This window comes from Magnolia sinica, chromosome 10, assembly GCF_029962835.1.
Source record: "Magnolia sinica isolate HGM2019 chromosome 10, MsV1, whole genome shotgun sequence".
In the NCBI taxonomy this organism is placed as follows: domain Eukaryota; kingdom Viridiplantae; phylum Streptophyta; class Magnoliopsida; order Magnoliales; family Magnoliaceae; genus Magnolia; species Magnolia sinica.
This window is the reverse complement of record NC_080582.1, coordinates 56,039,166-56,059,497: the sequence shown is the minus strand read 5'-3', so window position 1 is coordinate 56,059,497 and position 20,332 is coordinate 56,039,166. Positions and strand designations below refer to the sequence as shown.

The 20,332-nt window shown below is 38.4% G+C and overlaps 3 protein-coding genes across 3 annotated transcripts; all 3 read left to right on the top strand.

Moving 5' to 3' along the window:
• Positions 1–1,057: 1,057 nt before the first annotated feature.
• LOC131257481 (protein SRG1-like) lies at positions 1,058–4,220 on the top strand. Its single transcript, XM_058258308.1, has 4 exons — positions 1,058–1,346; positions 1,520–1,779; positions 2,021–2,348; positions 3,711–4,220. The coding sequence occupies exons 3-4, from the start codon at positions 2,043–2,045 to the stop codon at positions 3,951–3,953; spliced, it is 549 nt and encodes a 182-aa protein (XP_058114291.1). The 5' UTR covers positions 1,058–1,346; positions 1,520–1,779; positions 2,021–2,042; the 3' UTR covers positions 3,954–4,220.
• LOC131217536 (flavonol synthase/flavanone 3-hydroxylase-like) lies at positions 1,116–1,938 on the top strand. The gene is made up of 3 exons (XM_058212468.1): positions 1,116–1,315; positions 1,498–1,779; positions 1,923–1,938. Exons 1-3 carry the CDS (start codon positions 1,116–1,118, stop codon positions 1,936–1,938), a joined length of 498 nt encoding a protein of 165 aa, XP_058068451.1.
• A 1,034-nt stretch (positions 4,221–5,254) lies between the features above and the next one.
• Positions 5,255–7,077, top strand: LOC131257480 (protein SRG1-like). Its single transcript, XM_058258307.1, has 2 exons — positions 5,255–5,349; positions 6,690–7,077. The coding sequence occupies exon 2, from the start codon at positions 6,693–6,695 to the stop codon at positions 6,930–6,932; it is 240 nt and encodes a 79-aa protein (XP_058114290.1). The 5' UTR covers positions 5,255–5,349; positions 6,690–6,692; the 3' UTR covers positions 6,933–7,077.
• Positions 7,078–20,332: the final 13,255 nt, after the last annotated feature.

Here is a 20,332-nt window from a genome sequence, read left to right as displayed (position 1 = left end):
CGGATTAGCATGACGGGATTTAAGGATGACCGCAAACGAAATCTATAGGTCGCGGGTCGCCGGGATTTGACCGGTAGGACCGTGGGACCTAACAAAATAAAACGGATACTCAGGCCAGGGTATTACAGGATCTTTGCCACGGGTCTTATATGGCTCGTCAGTTCAACTTTTCCCATAACAAATATGTTTGCCAAGATATGGAGATCCCCAAGTATTTCGTAAGAGTTGACTCATGTATGTGCCCCACGGTAATATATCTAACCTATCTATGATGTCCATCTATTTTACCGTAACATTTCAGGGCATGAGCTAAAAAACATAAGGCAGATCAGAAGCTCAAGTTGACCACCACACTATAGGAAACATTGGTCCTACAAACGGCCACCGTTAGAAGCAATTTCCTTCCCAGGACCCACTTTGGTAGTTGTTTGTCATCTAACCTGTTCATAAGGACAAAGTTACGGGGATAAAAGAAAAATACAAATATCAGCTTGATCCAAAACTTCCTGGCCCCCAAGAACTTTTCAATAACAGGCAATCATATCCCACTGCTCCCGGTAGCGTGGTTCACCTAAGCTTTTAATTTGCCTCATTTTTCAGTTCATGCCCTAAAATGAGCTTGCAAAAGGGATGAACCGTGTGAATAAGTCACGCACATCAAGGCAGCCCCCATAGTTTTTGGGTTTTCTGCCTCATGATTAGAGAGGAAATGCAATCCTGCCAACATCACCTTGACAAGGATTTTGTAATGACGATGGTAAATAATCATTATCAGGAATCTATGAAAGGAATTGGAAAATCAAACACCCCCTAACTTAGAAAAAAATTGGAGTTGTTGAAGACTTTTCACACGCGAGGAAATGCAATCCTGCCAACATCACCTTGACAAGGATGTTGCAATGACGATGGTAAATAATCATTATCAGGAATCTACTAAAGGAATTGGAAAATCAAACACCCCCTAACTTGGAAAAAAAATGGAGTTGTTGAAGACATTCCACACGCACACAGATATATTTTATATACGCAAGCATACTCATTTATTTATTTAAAATATGATCACATGCTCCTCCAAACGGTTATTTAAGGCGTTTCTATTCTCTCATTCATCAGCAATGGCTTCTGTGAATGTAGAGGGTCCAGTTGTGAAGTCTGTCCAAGAACTCTCCATAAATGGAGTTGAACCGCCACACTATTACATCAGGCGAGAAGATGACCGGCCTGTCAAAGCTTCTGCTCCTACCTCTCCAATTCCGGTCATTGATCTTGTGCTTCTCTTCTCAGACTCTAAAGAGAAAGAGATGGAGAAACTCAGGTCAGCTCTCAACTCATGAGGCTTCTTTCAGGTGATGTTTCACTCTTACATCTATCCATCTATCCATTTAGTCTTTATAGTATAAAATTGGTCGAACCCTGGCCGTTGGTAGGCTGGTCCCAGATTCACTGGACCAGGCCAGTCAATTGCAGCCATACATATGATAGATCTCTCAAATCTAGACATGGGTTTTGGTATTTGCAGACAGTGGGCCATGGGATCCCAAGCTCTTTGCTTGATGAGGTGGGCAAGATAGCAAAAGAATTCTATAATCTTCCACCCGAGGAGAAAAGAAGATACTCCACCGCAGTAGCAAATGAGGATGGTGAGGAAGGGTATGGGAATGATGATCAAATTCCTGCAGAAAACCAGATTATAGATTGGTCTGATCGTCTCTATCTCTTAGTACTGCCGGAGGATCAAAGGAATACTACTCACTGGCCAGACAATCCCACCACTTTCAGGTATTCCACCCATTTGATCAATATGGCAATCACAAACCTAAATCCAAACCGTTCAAACAGTGGGCCCCAATGTATATGTGTTATGGACCCAAAATCAGATTCATTTGTTCTTTGCCGAATGCTAACCACTGCTGTTTTCTTAGAACGATAAATGATTAAAATGGTTGTATGTACTTAGCAATCTAAGTGTGAGATTATAAAAAACAAAGTATATAGATTGCTAATTGAATTGCTAATGCAGGAAAATCTTGCATGAGTATACAATGAAGATCAAGGTGGTGGCCCACCTAATCCTAAGGGCACTAGCAAATCTGGCCAATTTGGAGGAAGACTACTTTGTGAAGGAGTTTGGTGATAGAGCCAACCTGTATGCAAGGTTTAACTACTACCCACCATGTTCACAGCCCGATCTTGTTCTCGGCATCAAATCCCACTCCGATGGATGCGCAATCACCATCCTTTTGCAGGACAACTCGGTGGACGGTCTTGAGGTCTTCAAAGATGGAAAATGGATCAAGATTCCCGCCATTCCTCATGCTTTGCTAGTCAACATAGGCGATCAGTTGGAGGTACGATTAGGTTCATAGAGCATGCGTTTTGATCAAATGTACTCTTGACTGCTATAAGAATGTTGGGGCCCACCATCTTAGGGAGGACTGGAGTGGTTTGGTGGGACACATTTTGATTTTACAGTTGTAATAGCGGTTAGTTCATGATCCAACATGATTATGTTAGATCTTTTCATCAGGTGGCTACACTTTTAGATCTTCTGGTCTAAAATTCAGGCCATTTTACACCCTACATGTGCCCATTGTTTTAAATATCGACGATATCAGTCTAAATATCCCACGATATATATTGTATTCCACCCATGCGATACGCAACACACATGTAATGCCAATATATCCCACCTATTCGATTCAGTAGTCATTTTCAATTTTCAATGCATGTTTTTGTTGTAAATCATGTTAAACCAATGTCAAATGGTTACAAATCTATGATTGTTTATGTTTTCCATGAAAAATTATGAATTTTGAACTCTGATTTTGAGATATGGGGGAAATGGGTCAAGTTGCAGAAACTTGAGAAAAAACAAAATTTCTTAATTTCTCACAAATCAGTCGTAATCTTTGTATCCAAACACAAAATTAAATATGTATGTAACCTGATCTAGTGATTCTTCTTTTGCTTTTGAATGTATTACTTGTGTTTCCATACATATCTTTTTACACTGATAAATTATATGAATAGACTTTGAATATACTTCCACCAGTTCAGTCGGTAAACACATATATTATGACCCCATACAAAGGGAATCATATTATCTGCACTGTTTTTTTTTTTTGTTTTTGTAATATTTTAATTTCTAAGTGTGTTTTGATGTCTTTTTCAATAATCCCTGAAATTTCATCGAAACATTTGACCAATTTCCTAATGTTCCCACGTTTCCCAAAAACAACAATACATTACACGATGCAAACGATATATCCCATGCAATAATCATTATTTATCTGTATACTAAGGATGTGATACATTACGCGACAGCGATATATAAAACACTGGGTGTGCCCCAACAGATCACTGAAACATTTTTGTTTTGTGGCTAACCCTTATGGTTTTTAAAACTTGCTGACTCTACTCGAAACTCATCTGAGTCAATTTGAATTGGTGAGACAGTCAATTTGAATTGGTGAGACTTCCAGCCGAGTCGATGAGAAACTTAGTTTAGTGAGCAATTCCCAGCTCAATGACTTAGTAGACTCAGCACAACTCGTGGCGATCCCAGTGAAAGTCGTGAGGAGTTTTGGATATCTTATCGCAACAAAACCAGAGACTGTTTGGCTGACTAGACAATTCTTATAAGAAGAGCAACATAGTAAGTTTTGGATCCTAACGGTACCATGACTCTGGCGGTTTTTGTACGTGTGCAGATAATGAGCAATGGAATATTCAAGAGCCCGGTACATCGAGCTGTCACGAATTCGGAGAAGGAGAGGATGTCTGTGGCCATGTTCTATGCGCCGGAAATGGAGAAAGAGATTGGGCCCGCAGATGGATTGGTTGACAATGGACGATCCACATTATACCAGAAGATGAAGGTGAAAGAATACATTGACCTCTATGATCAATACTACTCACAAGGAAAGCGGGCCATTGATGTGGCCAAAGTTTGATTGTTCAGAGCAATGGCATTTTTAGATCATGTAGTGTAGTTGTTCGGAGAGAGGGTGGTTTTAGTAGTAATTTATAAGTTTAGATCTATGGCCCAGATTCATGCTCCCCTGATTAAGTGGACCCACTTTGGGTCCCTTAGGTTGGGTTTGGCATGAAAAGATCTGTTAATAAATAAGTGGGTAGGGCCTCATGTCCCTTGTTGTTTTCTCAATAAGCTGGCTTTAAATAAATTTCACGTTTCCTTGAGAGATGTTATACCTATAGCTTGTATAAAAAATCAAAATCCTATCGTCCTCCATGGCACATGTGATAGATCTGGGTCATTCATCAAGTGGGTCCCAATTTGAATGTGCAGTGGCTGAAAAATCAGGCTGGTATGGTATTAGGTGAGCAAGATGTGATTGAGAGAATTTGATGGTTGGAATTTTTTGCTGGTGGTCCCAGTCAACATGCACACACGGTCCACCTAATGGTCAGATCAGCCTATGTTTTTAGCCAAAGCACATGAAGAAGGGTGGCCTGGATGTTACACATGGCAACACAACTTAAATGAGTGATCATATCATTGGCCTATTTTTCAAACCATATCACTGCATCTGGATTTTTATTGCAGAAATAATCAAGATTTATAATTGCCATTTTTATGACATTCAGTCAAATCAAAGTAACAATGATGATAGCCTATTTCTAAAATTGACAAAAATACCGCTGAGAAGATCTGGACCGTTTAAAAGTATCTGGATGGAGATTTAGAGACCCTTCTAAGAGATTGAACAAAGATCTAAGCTATTCAACCAAAGATCTAAGCTACTCAACCTTAGATGATTAGGTGTTTGGATTGTTCAAAAGCACGTGGATGGCAATCTAGATGGTTCAAAATTACGTGGGCGGCTGTAGCATTCCAAGATGGTGAATACCAATCTAAAATGTTGAAGAGCAAGTGGACAATAATCAACACCATTTCAAGATGGCAATCTGGATTGATATTTCTATCAACACATGCAAAGTTATAACCACTTGTTAGGAGAATTTTAGTCATTTTCAGGAACAAAATAACCATAGCCTGGATTTGATGAAAGTAAAATAAAGAAACTCCTTGAAATATTCAAAATATAGATGTTGACATTTAAAGAAAGCATTTTCTTTCTGGGGTGACAAATTCATAGAAATCACTCAAGGCCTGCTTGAATTTGTGAAAAGCATTGGAAAGAAAATAATATTTTCTAAAGAAAATAATATAACTTATTTTCAAGAAACTATGGAAAGGAAATACTGTATTCCTGTTTTGTTTTTAACAACTCGGTGGACGGTCTTGAGGTCCTCAAAGATGGAAAATGGATCAAGATTCCCGCCATTCCTCATGCTTTTCTAGTCAACATAGGCGATCAGTTGGAGGTATGATTAGGTTCATAGAGCATGCGTTTTGATCAAATGTACTCTTGACTGCTATAAGAATGTTGGGCCCCACCATCTTAGGGAGGACTGGAGTGGTTTGGTGGGACACATTTTGATTTCACAGTGTTGTAATAGCGGTTAGCTCATGATCCAACATGATTATGTTAGATCTTTTCATCAGGTAGCTACACTTTTAGATCTTCTGGTCTAAAATTCAGGCCATTTTACACCCTAGGTGTGCCCATTGTTTTAAATATTGACGACATCAGCCTATATATCTCACAATATATATTGTTTTCCACCCGTGCTATACGCAACATAGGTAATGCCGATATATCCTACCTATTCAATTCAGTAGTCATTTTCAATTTTCAATACATGTTTTTGTTGTAAATCATGTTAAATCAGTATCAAATGGTTACAAATCTATGATTGTTTATGTTTTCCATGAAAAATTATGAATTTTGAACTCCGATTTTGAGATATGGGGGAGATGGATCAAGTTGCAGAAACTTGAGAAAAAACAAAATTTCTTAATTTCTCACAAATCAGTCGTAATCTTTGTATCCAAACACAAAATTAAATATGTATGTTACCTGATCTGGTGATTCTTCTTTTGCTTTTGAATGTATTACTTGTGTTTCCATACATATTTTTTTACACTTATAAATTATATGAATAGACTTTGAATATACTTCCATCAGTTCAGTCGGTAAGCACATATATTATGACCCCATACAAAGGAAACCCGATTATCTGCACTTTTTTTCTTTTTTCTTTTTGCAATTTTTTGATTTCTAAGTGTGTTTTGATGTCTTTTTCAATAATCCCTGAAATTTCATCGAAACATTTGACAAATTTCCCAATATTCCCACATTTCCCAACAACAACAATACATTACATGATGCAACCGATATATCCCATGCAATAATCATTATTTATCTGTATACTAAGGATGTGATACATTACGCGACAGCGATGTATAAAACACTGGGTGTGCCCCAACATATCACTGAAACATTTTTGTTTTGTGGCTAACCCTTATGGTTTCTAAAACTCGCTGACTCTACTCAAAACTCATCTGAGTCAATTTGAATTGGTGAGATTTCCAACCAAGTCGATGAGAAACTTAGTTTAGTGAGCAATTCCCAGTTCAATGACATAGTAGACTTAGCACAACTCGCGGCGATCCCAGTGAAAGTCGTGAGGAGTTTTGGATATCTTATCGCAACAAAACCAGAGACTGTTTGGCTGACTAGACAATTCTTATAAGAAGAGCAACATAGTAAGTTTTGGATCCTAACGGTACCATGACTCTGGCGGTTTTTGTACGTGTGCAGATAATGAGCAATGGAATATTCAAGAGCCCGGTGCATCGAGCTGTCACGAATTCGGAGAAGGAGAGGATGTCTGTGGCCATGTTCTATGCGCCGGAAATGGAGAAAGAGATTGGGCCCGCAGATGGATTGGTTGACAATGGATGGTCCACATTGTACCAGAAGATGAAGGTGAAAGAATACATTGACCTCTATGATCAATACTACTCACAAGGAAAGCGGGCCATTGATGCGGCCAATGTTTGATTGTTCAGAATAATGGCATTTTTAGATCATGTAGTGTAGTTGTTCGGAGAGAGGGTGCGTTTAGTAGTAATTTATAAGTTTGGATCTATGGCCCAGATTCATGCTCCCCTGATTAAGTGGGCCCACGTTGGGTCCCTTAGGTTGGGTTTGGCATGAAAAGATCTTTTAATAAATTAGTTTTCTCAATAAGCTGGCTTTAAATAAATTTCACGTTTCCTTGAGAGATGTTAAACCTATAGCTTGTATAAAAAATCAAAATCCTATCATCCTCCATGGCACATGTGATAGATCTGGGTCATTTATCAGGTGGGTCCCAATTTGAATGTGCAGTGGCTGAAAAATCAGGCTGGTATGGTATTAGGTGAGCAAGATGTGATTGAGAGAATTTGATGGTTGGAATTTTTTGCTGGTGATCCCAGTCAACATGCACACACGGTCCACCTGATGGTAAGATCAGCCTATGTTTTTAGCCAAAGCACATGAGATGGGAGGCCTGGATGTTACACATGGCAACACAACTTGAATGAGTGACCATATCATTGGCCTATTTTTCAAACCATATCACTGCATCTGGATTTTTATTGCAGAAATAATCAAGATTTATAATTGCCATTTTTATGACATTCAGTCAAATCAAAGTAACAATGATGATAGCCTATTTCTAAAATTGACAAAAATACCGCTGAGAAGATCTGGACCGTTTAAAAGTATCTGGATGGAGATTTAGAGACCCTTCTAAGACATTGAACAAAGATCTAAGCTATTTAACCAAAGATCTAAGCTACTCAACCTTAGATGATTAGGTGTTTGGATTGTTCAAAAGCAAGTGGATGGCAATCTAGATGGTTCAAAATTATGTGGCCGGCTGTAGCATTCCAAGATGGTGAATACCAATCTAAAATGTTGAAGAGCAAGTGGACAATAATCAACACCATTTCAAGATGGCAATCTGGATTGATATTTCCATCAACACATGCAAAGTTATAACCACTTGTTAGGAGAATTTTAGTCATTTTCAGAAACAGAATAACCATAGCCTGGATTTGTTGAAAAGTGGTAAAGCAAAGAAACTCCTTGAAATATTCAAAATATAGATGTTGACATTTAAAGAAAGCATATTCTTTCTGGGGTGACAAATTCATAGAAATCACTCAAGGCCTGCTTGAATTTGTGAAAAGCATTGGAAAGAAAATAATATTTTCTTAGGAAAACTTCTTTTCAAGAAACTATGGAAAGGAAATACTGTATTCCTGTTTTGTTTTTAACAACATTTTCTGAAAAATTTAGGATCCATTTTCAAAATGATTGTTTGGGAGCATAAAAAATTTTCTTGACGAAAAAATTAGAAGCGGTCACTAACATGTGTTAGAGCGGCATATGGGACACATTTGGGATGCTTAAAAAATAATAATAAACATGCATGTACCATATGTGGTATATGCGGGTACTTGAAGCTGAATTATGGCCCACGTGGCATATATGAGGTAATTGACGCTATATGGCAGCACATATAGCACAAGACACATTAGCGCATTTGACAAACATTGGCACTAGAAGCTAGGTGGCAAAACTTATGTACATTGGTACCATTAGAACATGTGGCATATATGAAGCGATTGAAGATGGATGATAACACACGTAGTACATTAGTGCACGTGGGGTTCCTTACACATGTGTGACACTAAAGAAGATGAATGGTCGTACATGTGGCACATTAACATATGTGGGGCATATGAGAAGATGCATGGTGGCACATGTGGGATGCTTTGTGCATGTGGGGAGGAAGAAAAAATGGATGGTGGCACATGCGGGACATAACAAAAGATGGACAATGGCTCATTTCATACACTAACAAGTGAAGTACATTGAAGATGGAGAGTGACACATTTGGGTTTAAAAGTTGAGAAATTCATTTTTCTTCTACCGTAAGAAATGCCTTTTTTAAGGGTGGAGTTTTTCCAACAGAGAGAGTGGGAAAATTTGTTTCCCATAAATTCCACAAAGAAAGGCAAGTCAAACATAGAAAAGTTAGTTTCATGGAATCCAAATAGGCCCTTATTTTTCTTCAAATATCCAGAGTAGAAAAAAACTATTTTGAACGGATGAAATGACCAAAATATATATTATCTAGAGAGAAGGATGGTAGGATGCACATGTTACGTGCCATGACATCCCACTAATGAAACAACTATAGGCACCATGATTATAAGATGCTTAAAAAAATCAGGTTGATCATCAGGTAGGCCACACAATAGAAAATAGTGTATGCCACTAAAAATCTCTAAATTAATGTGGTCCACCTAATGATTGGATTGGATTGGTGTGTAGGTGCACACAATGGTAAAATTGAAAGATTAACTATCCTAGCCTCTCCCTAATAACACTATAGCAATTGAATTGTAACATCCTATATTTTCGCTATTTGGATTTCAAATAACCCTTGAAATTTTTTGCTATAATTAGCTTATGTTGTCACTTACTAACCCTTAATGCTCGAGGTAAGCCTATATGTGGGTGGTACCAGTAATGAACCGCACATATTTGATTAATCAACCGTAGGAAACCAATGAATCCGACCGATCACTTAAACCTCCAGTCTAGCCTCGTGATTTCTTCATCCAGGGCCTAAACCTAATTGGCCTATCGTTGACTAATCAAGATGACCAAAACTAAATAAAGACCTACCAAAAGTCGAGATAAGTAGAGGTCAGATCTTAATTAACAAACTAAACTAACCTAGTTACTCCTTTAGCCTAAGAACTAACAGTTTTAGGTGATTAAGATCGAATCGCAATTTTCACTAATTGCGATTAGACCACACTATGAACACTGATAATATAAACTCTAACTGTCGCATAAAAGAAATCTCGCCACCTAATTCCTTCCAAAAATGATCTAATTTTCCGAACAAGCTCTATACCGCTCGTTAACAGGCCACCAAACTCGAGACTATAAAAAGACGTTCGTCTTAGTCGGCTTGACTTCCATCACAGGACATCGAGCCAAGATCACGCCTCGAATCACTCAACTTGGACTCGCAAGGTCAGTTGTAACGCCCCGTGTTTTTGGAACCCAAGTATATGACTCGTTCTCGAAAAACCCGAGTGTAAACCTTTAAAAATAGTCAAATTCAGGTATTTTTTTCTTTTCTTTTTCTTTCAGAGTTAGCAGTTTGGCAAAAGATGGACAAATCAAACATGATGGAAAATTTTATTTGCATTTAGAATATACAAGCGGCTGCGCATAATGACTTATACAAACCAATGTCTCTATATTAACAGATACAAGAATTACATAATTTACACATGAGAAATAATAAAATGCATATAAATTTGAGCCGCAAGATCGCGCAACTTCTCTTGGCAGATACAGCCATGCAACCCTAGCACTTGTACCCTGCTCTTCATCAAGTTTGAACATGCATATCATTTAAGCTACCTGTACTACTTATATGGTTATATATTTGATGAATGAGTGACCAGCTCAGTGTAAATTCTCCTCAAGATTACACATCACCACATTAAGTAAGCATAATTGTAAATAATAATAAAAAATATTCAAAACAATACATGATGCAGTCTTATTAAATGCATGGATGCGTGAGTGCACATTAACTAGGGATGCTCATCCAGTTGGCTTTTGGGCGAAACCCATGATGTGGTCGGTCACCAGTGAAAATACATCGTACATGCGTAGTGTCAAACTTACCGAAGGTGGGTCGATAGTCGATGGTCTGGGAGCTAGCGAAACGATACCACGACTAAGGGCACGTGCTGCACATCCAGAATTAGTCACCCGTCATCGCCCACATGCTATGGCATGATTAGCCCAACCATTATTATTCCATTTATAACTAACCAGTTTAATAAAGCTCAAAGGTCACTACGGGGGGTTCATCACTCAACGTACGCCAACAGCTCGGGCATAGTGTCACATTCCACCATCCCCGACTCATGAGACCTCCACCTTAGGATGTCTAATAGAAGCCCATCAACTAGTAGCCAATCATAATTCAGTATATGGGGCTTACCATTGCATGGTTACACAAAAATAATACATCGAGCCCACATAGGGCAAATATCAAAACTAAGTCATATAGGGCAATTATCAAAACTATACGATAAAAGATCATCTTCAAAAACTACTTAAACACAACAACCTATGGATGGTAGGCCCTTGTCAATATTCTATTTAACCCACCATTCAAGTAACCACTAAGTCGAAAGTCCATTATAAATACAATCAATCAAGTTACATCCCAAGTCTGGATGTACATTTATAAGTGGGATTTCTCCACGATGTACCAATTCAAGTTGCACAAGCAATCTACAAGCATGAAACAATATACAAGTGCAACATATAGATATTCATGCAGGATAAATATTGAGAACAAGATCTAGAATTCAATTCCAACAGCTAGCACATGTAATTATAAGATAAAGATATCAATTATCAACCAAAATTAAAATAAAAAATTATCACTTAAGCTAATAGAAAAATGGAAAGCTCAATGGCAATCACCTTACTAGTCGATTCACCAACTAATGTCATTAGGAAGTGTGCATGCCCTTAGCGTCAAATTCTACCATGAATTATGAAATTGTGCGGTTAGATCGAATTTCTACAAACCACTTATGGTTAAGATTATAACATAGGTTTTGGATTACTTAGGGTTAGGGTCATATCCTAAAGTTTAATTTGATACTTAGATTCTAGGATTTGAATCCTAAATTATTATTATTATTATTATTATACAATGAATCAAATAATATTCTTAATAGGAGTATTAATCCATCAATATTAATAATGATGATTCATAAGTTGATATTTAAATATACCAACAATATCTAATGTTCTTATAATGACTAATAATCTATTAAATAATAGAGGTAATAGAAATAGAATATTTACTAACAATAATATGATGATGACTAATAATAATATTCATATTAACAATAATTATACTAATCCCATAATGAAAGTGATAATATTTTCTAGTGATAATAATAATAGCTATTAATACTGAATATATTCATGATAATACTTAAGGATAGTAAATAAAATATAAATTTCTATTAATCATAGTTTTGTTTATAATATCCAATACTAATATGAAGAATCAGCCAATAGTTAATCATGCTTAATAATTGCAATAATTATGGTAATATCGGCGATAATAATAAACGAAAATAATATGCTTTGGGGAGGAAAGTTGACTTACGCTAGTCGATTCAGCAGCTCGACCCGACATGATCTAATGTGGCTTGCAGACGAACCCTGCCTCTTGACTTGAACCAAACTTAGCAACACCTCACCACCACACTCTTCTTTCTATTCTTTTCTCTCTTGTTTTCTACTCGTCCAACTACCCAGCTGGTGACCCAAACCCGACTCAGACTCAATGTGTTTAGTCTACATGACTTGACAACAAGTTGGACTCACATAAGAATGGACCCAACTCGGTCCATGACTGACTCAAGTCGTGTTGTCATGGCAAACAGCCCCTACAAGCACTCTCCATATTTCTCTCTATCCCTATCTCTCCCTAGTAGACCTCAGTAAAGCCTAGACCCGACCCTGCTGGACTCAGTTCCAGTCGAGTTGACTCGGTCCCAGCCGAGTTGACATGGCCCCCTCTCTCTCTAGTTTCTCTTCTTCTCTCTTCTTCCTTTCTCTCTTTTATCTCACTCTTTTCCTACTTCTATTCTTCCTTTCTTTCCTGCTGGAACATCCAGCAAGCCCCTGACTCGAACTAGCTGACTCGGCAGTGAGTCAGCTCACACTCCAACCTAGACTCTCCCTCTCTCTCTCGTCTCTCTTTTCCTTTCCTTCTATTCTCCTCCTTTCTTCCTTCTCTCTCTCTCTCTCTCTCTCTCTCTCTCTCTCTCTCTCTCTCTCTCTCTCTCTCTCTTCTTCTTCTTCTTCTTGATTTCTCTCTTTCCACCCTGGGGTGAGCTGGACCGAACCAGACCTACCCCAAACTTGAACCGAGTCAGCGACTCGGTTCACTGAATAGTAACATGGTGCAAGTCCACCACCCCAACTCTCTCTCTCTCTCTCTCTCTCTCTCAATCCAAATCAGACTGATCACAAACCCGACTCACCCAGTGACTTCAGTAGTCGCACCAACGACTTGGTTGTACTGAGTTGCAGCCGCACACACCCACACTCTCTCCATTTCTCTTCCTCTCTCCTCACCACTTCTTTCTTCCTTTCTCCTTACTTCTCTCTCTCTCTCTCTCTCTCTCTCTCTCTCTCTCTCTCTCTCTCTCTCTCAGCCATGGCCAGCAGGGCCTACAAATTGATCAGAACTTGCCCCGACTCGAGGCAAATGGTGTAGCTCGAACGAGGAAGAAGAAGGCTGTCATTAATGTCATTTTCACCTCCACCTCCTCTCCCTCTGATCTGACTCTTATAGGCAGTTCTTGGGGACCTTAGAGAGCTTGCAAATGAGTATTTTCGAAGCTTGGAGGAGATTGGGTCGGTGGGTTCGAGTTTGGGAAGAAACAACCGTTTTTCAAGTGCGACTGCCAAAAATGGAGGAGGTGCCCCTATTTCTTGATCCTTACGCCTTTTATGCTTACCCTAACTCTTCCTAGACCGTTGGATTGAACCCAAATAGTCGGGATTCGATCTGTTTAAAACCACTTCTAAACACGGCCGGTTTTGCAAAACCGGCCATGGATTTCCATTTTGCTATGAAAGAAGCCCTAAGTTGAAGGGCTGGGATTTCTTGAGATAGACAGTTAGGATTGAGGGAGGAGAGCTCCTGCAAATTGCCAATCGGGCAAGGTGTAGGACGAGTTTCCGTTTTCAGAATACCACCGTACGCAACTCGACTTGCACGTGAGATTGTGTGCATGTACACATGTTGTATCATGTGAAATTTATCAGGTTTTAGTCTAACATGGACCCTTTGCCAGATGGACGGTTCGGATCAGTTATCTGATTCTCAATTGGTGGGCCACTTGATGCTCGAACGGACGCTCGTCCATTCGCTGGGAAAGATGAAAAGAGGGGAGGAAGTTTCCACTTCGGGTGCGGGTCAAAGACGTTTAACCAAGTCCGACGGTTCAATGCACAGTGGGTGCACATCCTCTTATGCACTCATGAGTTAAAAGTGGGGTCCATAGTGATGATCGAGGGAATCCAATCTGGCTATTCACTTCGGAGATCACAATCAGGGCATCTAACTGAAAGTCGGGCAGATCCAAAGTTTAGGTGGGCCCTATGACTTGATTTGTGTGGTAAGATGACACTTTTTAACAATCTGATGGCTAGAATTTTTCTGATCTTAATCCATCCCTATCCAAAAGGTCCTAGGGTCCAAAGGCTACCCACTTAGCAATGAGTTGTGGGATTTAAGGATCATGTAGTAAGGTCTTATAATTTTAGCTTGTGTGTCATTTATAGCTTAATTTTGGAGTTAATGGATTGTGTAATTGGTGATTCAAACCCTGCAAATGATGTTCTTCTAAGGTCCACATTGTCCAAGATGTTCTATGGGTTCAAATGAAAGATTTGACCAAAGATGAGGTGGGTCCAATGCTCAGGTGGGCCATGCTTTCTAAACATGTAGTTATCTTATGATCTATGAATTTCTGATGGTTAGATCAATTCTAAACCTGGTCATTGGTGATCTTTAGGGTTCCTAGCCCAATTTAGGTGAGAATCATCGATAAATTTAGTGATCAAATGGCATAATTGTAATGGTTAAGTGTTGGATCATCTGATGGAGTTTCAAAAACTAGATAAGCAATAGCAATCAAGTGGTCGAATTGCGTGATTAGATGATAAGTTGACCAATAAGGTATCGGGGACACTTTGAACGATAGATCTCGTGATTTAGGGTTCTAAATCCAAAATGGTTGGCTAGATTTGTCCACCAATGAAATTGGAACCCTAAAAATAAGTCTCTCTGGTGGTATGATGATCCATCTTGGAAATTGATGGAAGGATTACTTGGTATACAGATGGAGATTGTTTTCAACGGTTAGATTTAGGCTAGAATGAATGTGAATATTTGCTTAAGCTAGGTTTGTATTTATACTAAGTTAAGTTACATGGTAACACTCGAGTACTGGAAAGTACGGGGTGTTACATCAGTGCATGAGATGTTTTCAAAATTAATAAATAACTTAAGTTAGTTGATGTATCCGGTCTTTGCCAAAGTTGTGGTTTTCCGACCATTAAATCATGACCAAATTTAGGGCACCAACCTAAGTTAATGACTTGCACAGATACGTATAACCGTGGCCCCAATCGACCATCAATGACTGTCAAACTGACTTCTGATCATACCCATCAATTGACACATTCAAATGACGGGCCGATCGTATCCATACTAAATCATCATTAAGGTCAACTATCCTACAGTGTATATCGACCCCTACACCCCATAGTGGGCCCCAAAGGTAAAAACACCATCCCATAGAGCTAGTATAATTAAAACCTAGCCCTCAGAGCAATTTGCAATACTTCTAGCACTATATAAGGCCCTTATTTGGGCAACCCCTCTCCCCATACGAATTTTTCCCTTAAAAGAAAGAGAGAAAGAAAGAAAGAGGGAGATCTTAGAGTGTTCTTGATGGATTCCCTTCGATCAAGCCCTAGCTTTGATTGTTCTCCTCTGCTGAATCTATCCCACTTACGATCGAGAGGTAAGAAACGAACCATACTTCCCAACCTAGGTTTTTCTTACTGGAATTGTATGAATCTCACCTAGTTGCTTTAAAATTAGTGTAGGAATCGTTTTCCTCCAAATTCCTAACCTTGGGAGCTCAATATCAAAGATTCCTTCTTAAAGATGCAGACCATTATTCCTAGGTTGTCGTTTATCGACCCTTGAGAGTCCAAGTTAATGATTTATTGTTTGTAGATAACTCGGTGTATGCTAATATGTTCATATTTTGATTTGATCGTAACATTTATTATTGCTTGTTTATGGATGCTCACATGTTTGATAAAATGCCTAAGTGATTGAATGTATTGTTCTATTAATGCTCATATATTTGATGGAATGCTTAGGTGAATGTGTAATTTTATTAATGCTCACGTATTTCATGAAATGCTCTAGTAAGTGTGTTTTTTCTATTGATGCTCACATGTTTGATGATATGCCTAAGTAGTAGTATCAATCAATCTATGCTTCATATGAAATCTTATTATGATTGCCTAATGAATGGTTAGTCCTTAGTAATGTTTAGGATTGCTTATGATATTAGGTTAGTCGGTAAATCGCCCGAACCAAGGGGTGGCTCAAGTTAGGCTAGCCACTTAGGCTTGTTTGATTGACCTGGGTTGAACACGGACGACCGACAATAGGTGGACTACACGGGATGTTTACAACTAATGTCAGTTGAGCCAAGATTTTCTCAGGTCAAGCAAATTAGTCCAACAGTCAATCGATCATGTATGTTCACAATGAATGACATGACTAAATTAAATCTAGGATACCATGTTCCTTATGGATGAGTTCATTCATAATCATTAGTACGATACGATCCCACAAAGACTCGTGAGTTGGTCATGGTGGTGAGGGACACCATGTCCAAGCTGTCAGTTTATAATGGAGTGACGTGCTTGCCACATAGGTAAAACATTAGGTGACGAGCCTGCCATGTTGGTAAAACATTGGGTGATGAGCCTCCCATAATGACTAGTGAACACTGATGGAGGTGATGATAGATTGTTGTTCGAACAACCCCCTTCAAATACTCAGACGTTGGTTCCATGCTAGAGTACCGTTTGAACAACCCGAGCATAAATGGAATTAGGTGACAAACCCTTTTCTTTGTAGTGTTTTAGTTTTATATAACAAGCCCGCACCTATGAACTGAGTGATCGTACTCAATGTTTGGGTGACAACACATCCTGGGTTGATCCTCATACATTTAGGTATCATGTCATACCTTTGGAATAGTTGATTTGTGAGATATAACGGGTGATACATAATTTTGGATCAATGGACACAGGTGAGAAGCCGCAATGTGCCGCAACGAACCACGTTATCCAGATAAGGACTTGTGATATAACGTCAGTATCATAGCTTCACTAACCTGTTGTTTGAACCAAGAATAAAAACAACTTGGTTAATCATGCATAACATCATCACAACACTAGTGGGTTGTGCTTCAGGCCAACCATTGAGCATATCATCATGGAAATTATTAGTGGGTTACACTGCGAACCAACCATTTTGCATAACATCTCATCATGCATTAAATTAATAACTTAAGAATTGTTCATTTTGTGTTGTTTATCATTACCTACGTTGATTGAGTCAATAATATGTGTAACTTAGAACTAATGGAACCACTGAATTAACTACTCACTTCCATATGGGACAATGTTTAAAATACCAAGCAGGTGATATTATCGATTCAAGTACTATCGAGATCTCAAACAGGTAGGCTTAGATTGACTTGCACCACCACCATTATGTTTTGGAGGATTGAAACTGAAAACTTTACACTTTACTCATTTTGGGTATGTATATTGTAGCTTGTATAATCCTTGTTTGGGCAGACACTACTCTTAGAATTGTACATTTTAAATGTTAACCATCTATTTCTGGGCTTAGTTATCTCTGATTAACTCTTGATGCTGCTTATTTAAAACTACTCTAATTGGTGAGTGTTAACCGAACTGCGTAAGCACATAGGAACTTGCCCACTAGGTTTACACCCAGGAACTTGGGATTGAAGTCTTTGTTCTCGAGTACCGAATTTTGGGGTGTGACATGAATGTAGACAACTTTTTTATTTTTTTGAAAGGTAAAAAAATTTTATTACCTACTAGGTAAGAATTTTTTCTACTCTCGAGTCTATCTCTTTTCCTACATCTTATTCTCAGCTTTTAAACACTAGTTTTAAAGAGATGCCATAATAGCAGAATTATAAGCTCTTGTAGATAATCATACATAATATCTTGTTCCTTGTTCCCCTAGTCAGTAGGTGATTGGAAGTAAATGGGTATACTCAATTAAGATCAAATTAGATGGATCCATTGATCGGTAAAAGGCTCATCTTGTCGCACAAGGCTATAAATAAGAATATGTTATTGACTATGAAGAGAAATTTGCTCTAGTTGTAAAAATGAAGACTGACTGAACTCTACTTGCTATTGTCTCTATCTATGATTGGTCTATTCACTAGATGGACGTAAAAAATGCATTTCTTTATGGAGACTTACAGGAGATTGTATACATGGCCCATCTTCCAAGTTTTACTGGTCCAAAAAATTTGGTTTGCAAGTTTCGCAAAGGATTATAGGCTTAAAGCAGACTCCTCGAGCTTGGTTTCAGTGTTACTATGGAGTTGTGATTATGACTGGGTTTACGCAGGGTGGCTATAATCCCTCCCTCCTTACATAGTCTTCCTCCAGTGGTATTGTTAACCTGCTAGCTTATGTTGATGATTTATTTCTCACTGGCAATGATCAAGCCGGAATACTAGAACTTTATAATGTTCTTCAGCTATCTTTCATTGAAAGATCTGGATAATCTTACATACTTTCTAAGTTTGAAAGTTTCTTGTACCCTTAGAGGTATACTTGCAGCCAATGAAAATATACCTAGAATCTCATTAATCTCATCAATCTTTCTAATGAATGGATAGTCAAGACACCAATGGATTTGAATGTTCAATATGACAAATAAGATGGTGATATATTGGAGTAGTCTTTGCCTAGTCGGCAGTCTTGTTTACCTAGTAATGACCAAACCTTACATCACAGATGTCATGCAGGTGGTTAGTCAGTTTGTTGGAAAGCCTCGGAACTTGCACATGACTGTTATCTTACGAATACTTCAATATCTATGAGGTACCATAGATCGTTCCCTATTCTTTTCCTTGAATCTCTTGAGCTTGTTGCATATTCTTATGCTGATTGGGCAGGTTATGCTCTTACCCATCGATCCATGATAGGATATTGTACGTTTCTTAGTATATCACTTATCTCTTGAAGTACAAGAAACAAATAACTATCTTAAGTCCAGCACAAAAACTGAGTATCATGCTATGTCTTCAGCCTATAGTGAAATTATTTGGCTTCATGGACTTCTTTCAAATTTTTGAATTGTGCTTTCTAACCCAAACGTTCTTCATGTAGATAATATCAGTGTCATCTAGATTACTTCTAATCTTGTATTTCATAAAGGGAAAAAATGCATTGAGGTGGATTGTCACTTTATTCGAGAAAAGTTTTAATCAGGGATCATTTCACTTCCACACGTGGCCTCATAGGATCAGATTATAGATATTCTCATGAAGACTATGATGGTTCACTACATCAAAATTGCAAATTTAGAATGGTTACATTTTTGCTTTAGGAACGGTTTTAAGCCGTTCTAAATTTGGAATGGTTATCAACCGTTCTAAATGTAAAAAAAAAAAAAAAAAAGGACTGTGGATTTCTCACCTCTCATATGGCCCATTTGAGTTTTGGATCCACCTCATTTCTGGTCTCATGTCCTAAAATGATCTTTCAAAATGGATGGACGGTGTGGATTTCTCACAAACATCACGGTGGGCTGTAGAAGGGTTTCCAGGGTGGAAATCACTATTCCCATTGTTTCTTATCGTATGGGCCACTTGATCTTTGGATATGTTTCAAATTTGGTTTCAACCATTAAAATGAGATTTAAAAAAAAAATGGATGAACGATGTGGATAAACAACATGACTTCTTTACGCAATAGGTTAAAAGCGTACTGAGTAACTCAATATGCAATCTGATTTCCAAACCCTCATCTCTCATTCCCATTTAGATGCATCCCAAAGCCCCAAACCCTCATCTCTCATTCCCATTTAAATGCGCCGCAAAGCCCCAAACCCTCATTTCTCTCTCAGATCTCTCGATCCCTCTCGATCTTTTCTGCATTTCAGAGCTCCATATTTTTTAGGGTTCTCTCCCTCGATCTTGAAAAGCTCTTTTGATTCCGATACCTTCGACTCGATTATGAAAATCTTATTTCTTTTCGACATTGGTTCTAGTATTTCGAGATCTTCGATGTTCAATCTCAGGAAATATTGTGGAAATTCATTCAATTCGAATGAGTTGTGATTTCTCTCTCTTTCCATGCAATTTCCTTAACATCTTGCTCAAAATGCCAACGGATTGAAGCTTTTTGGCCCTTTGCAGGGTTTTTAGCTAGCTCTGCTGCTCCCGACGCAAGATCTCGTGTAAGAAGGGAGGAAAATGATGGATTCTAGAGATCTCTAGGGTTTTGACAAGTTTCATGTTGGGATAATCAAGAAAATCCAATCTCTTGGAGGTTTCCTTTTGAGATATGCTGAACAGCAACAACATTACTAGAAAATCGAAGCTCTATATTTTGAAGAAATTGTGGTTTTTATTATTTATTTTCTAGTTCTTATTATTTCCGTTGGGACAGAGAGG

Excerpts from the sequence above, each read along its gene's own strand:
- LOC131217536 (XM_058212468.1), top strand. The coding sequence starts at position 1,116 with ATGGCTTCTGTGAATGTAGAGGGTCCAGTTGTGAAGTCTGTCCAAGAA. Across the intron at positions 1,316-1,497 it reads AAAGAGATGGAGAAACTCAG|ACATGGGTTTTGGTATTTGC; the intron begins GTCAGCTCTCAA and ends TCTCAAATCTAG.
- LOC131257480 (XM_058258307.1), top strand. The coding sequence starts at position 6,693 with ATGAGCAATGGAATATTCAAGAGCCCGGTGCATCGAGCTGTCACGAAT.
- LOC131257481 (XM_058258308.1), top strand. The coding sequence starts at position 2,043 with ATGAAGATCAAGGTGGTGGCCCACCTAATCCTAAGGGCACTAGCAAAT. Across the intron at positions 2,349-3,710 it reads ACATAGGCGATCAGTTGGAG|ATAATGAGCAATGGAATATT; the intron begins GTACGATTAGGT and ends GTACGTGTGCAG.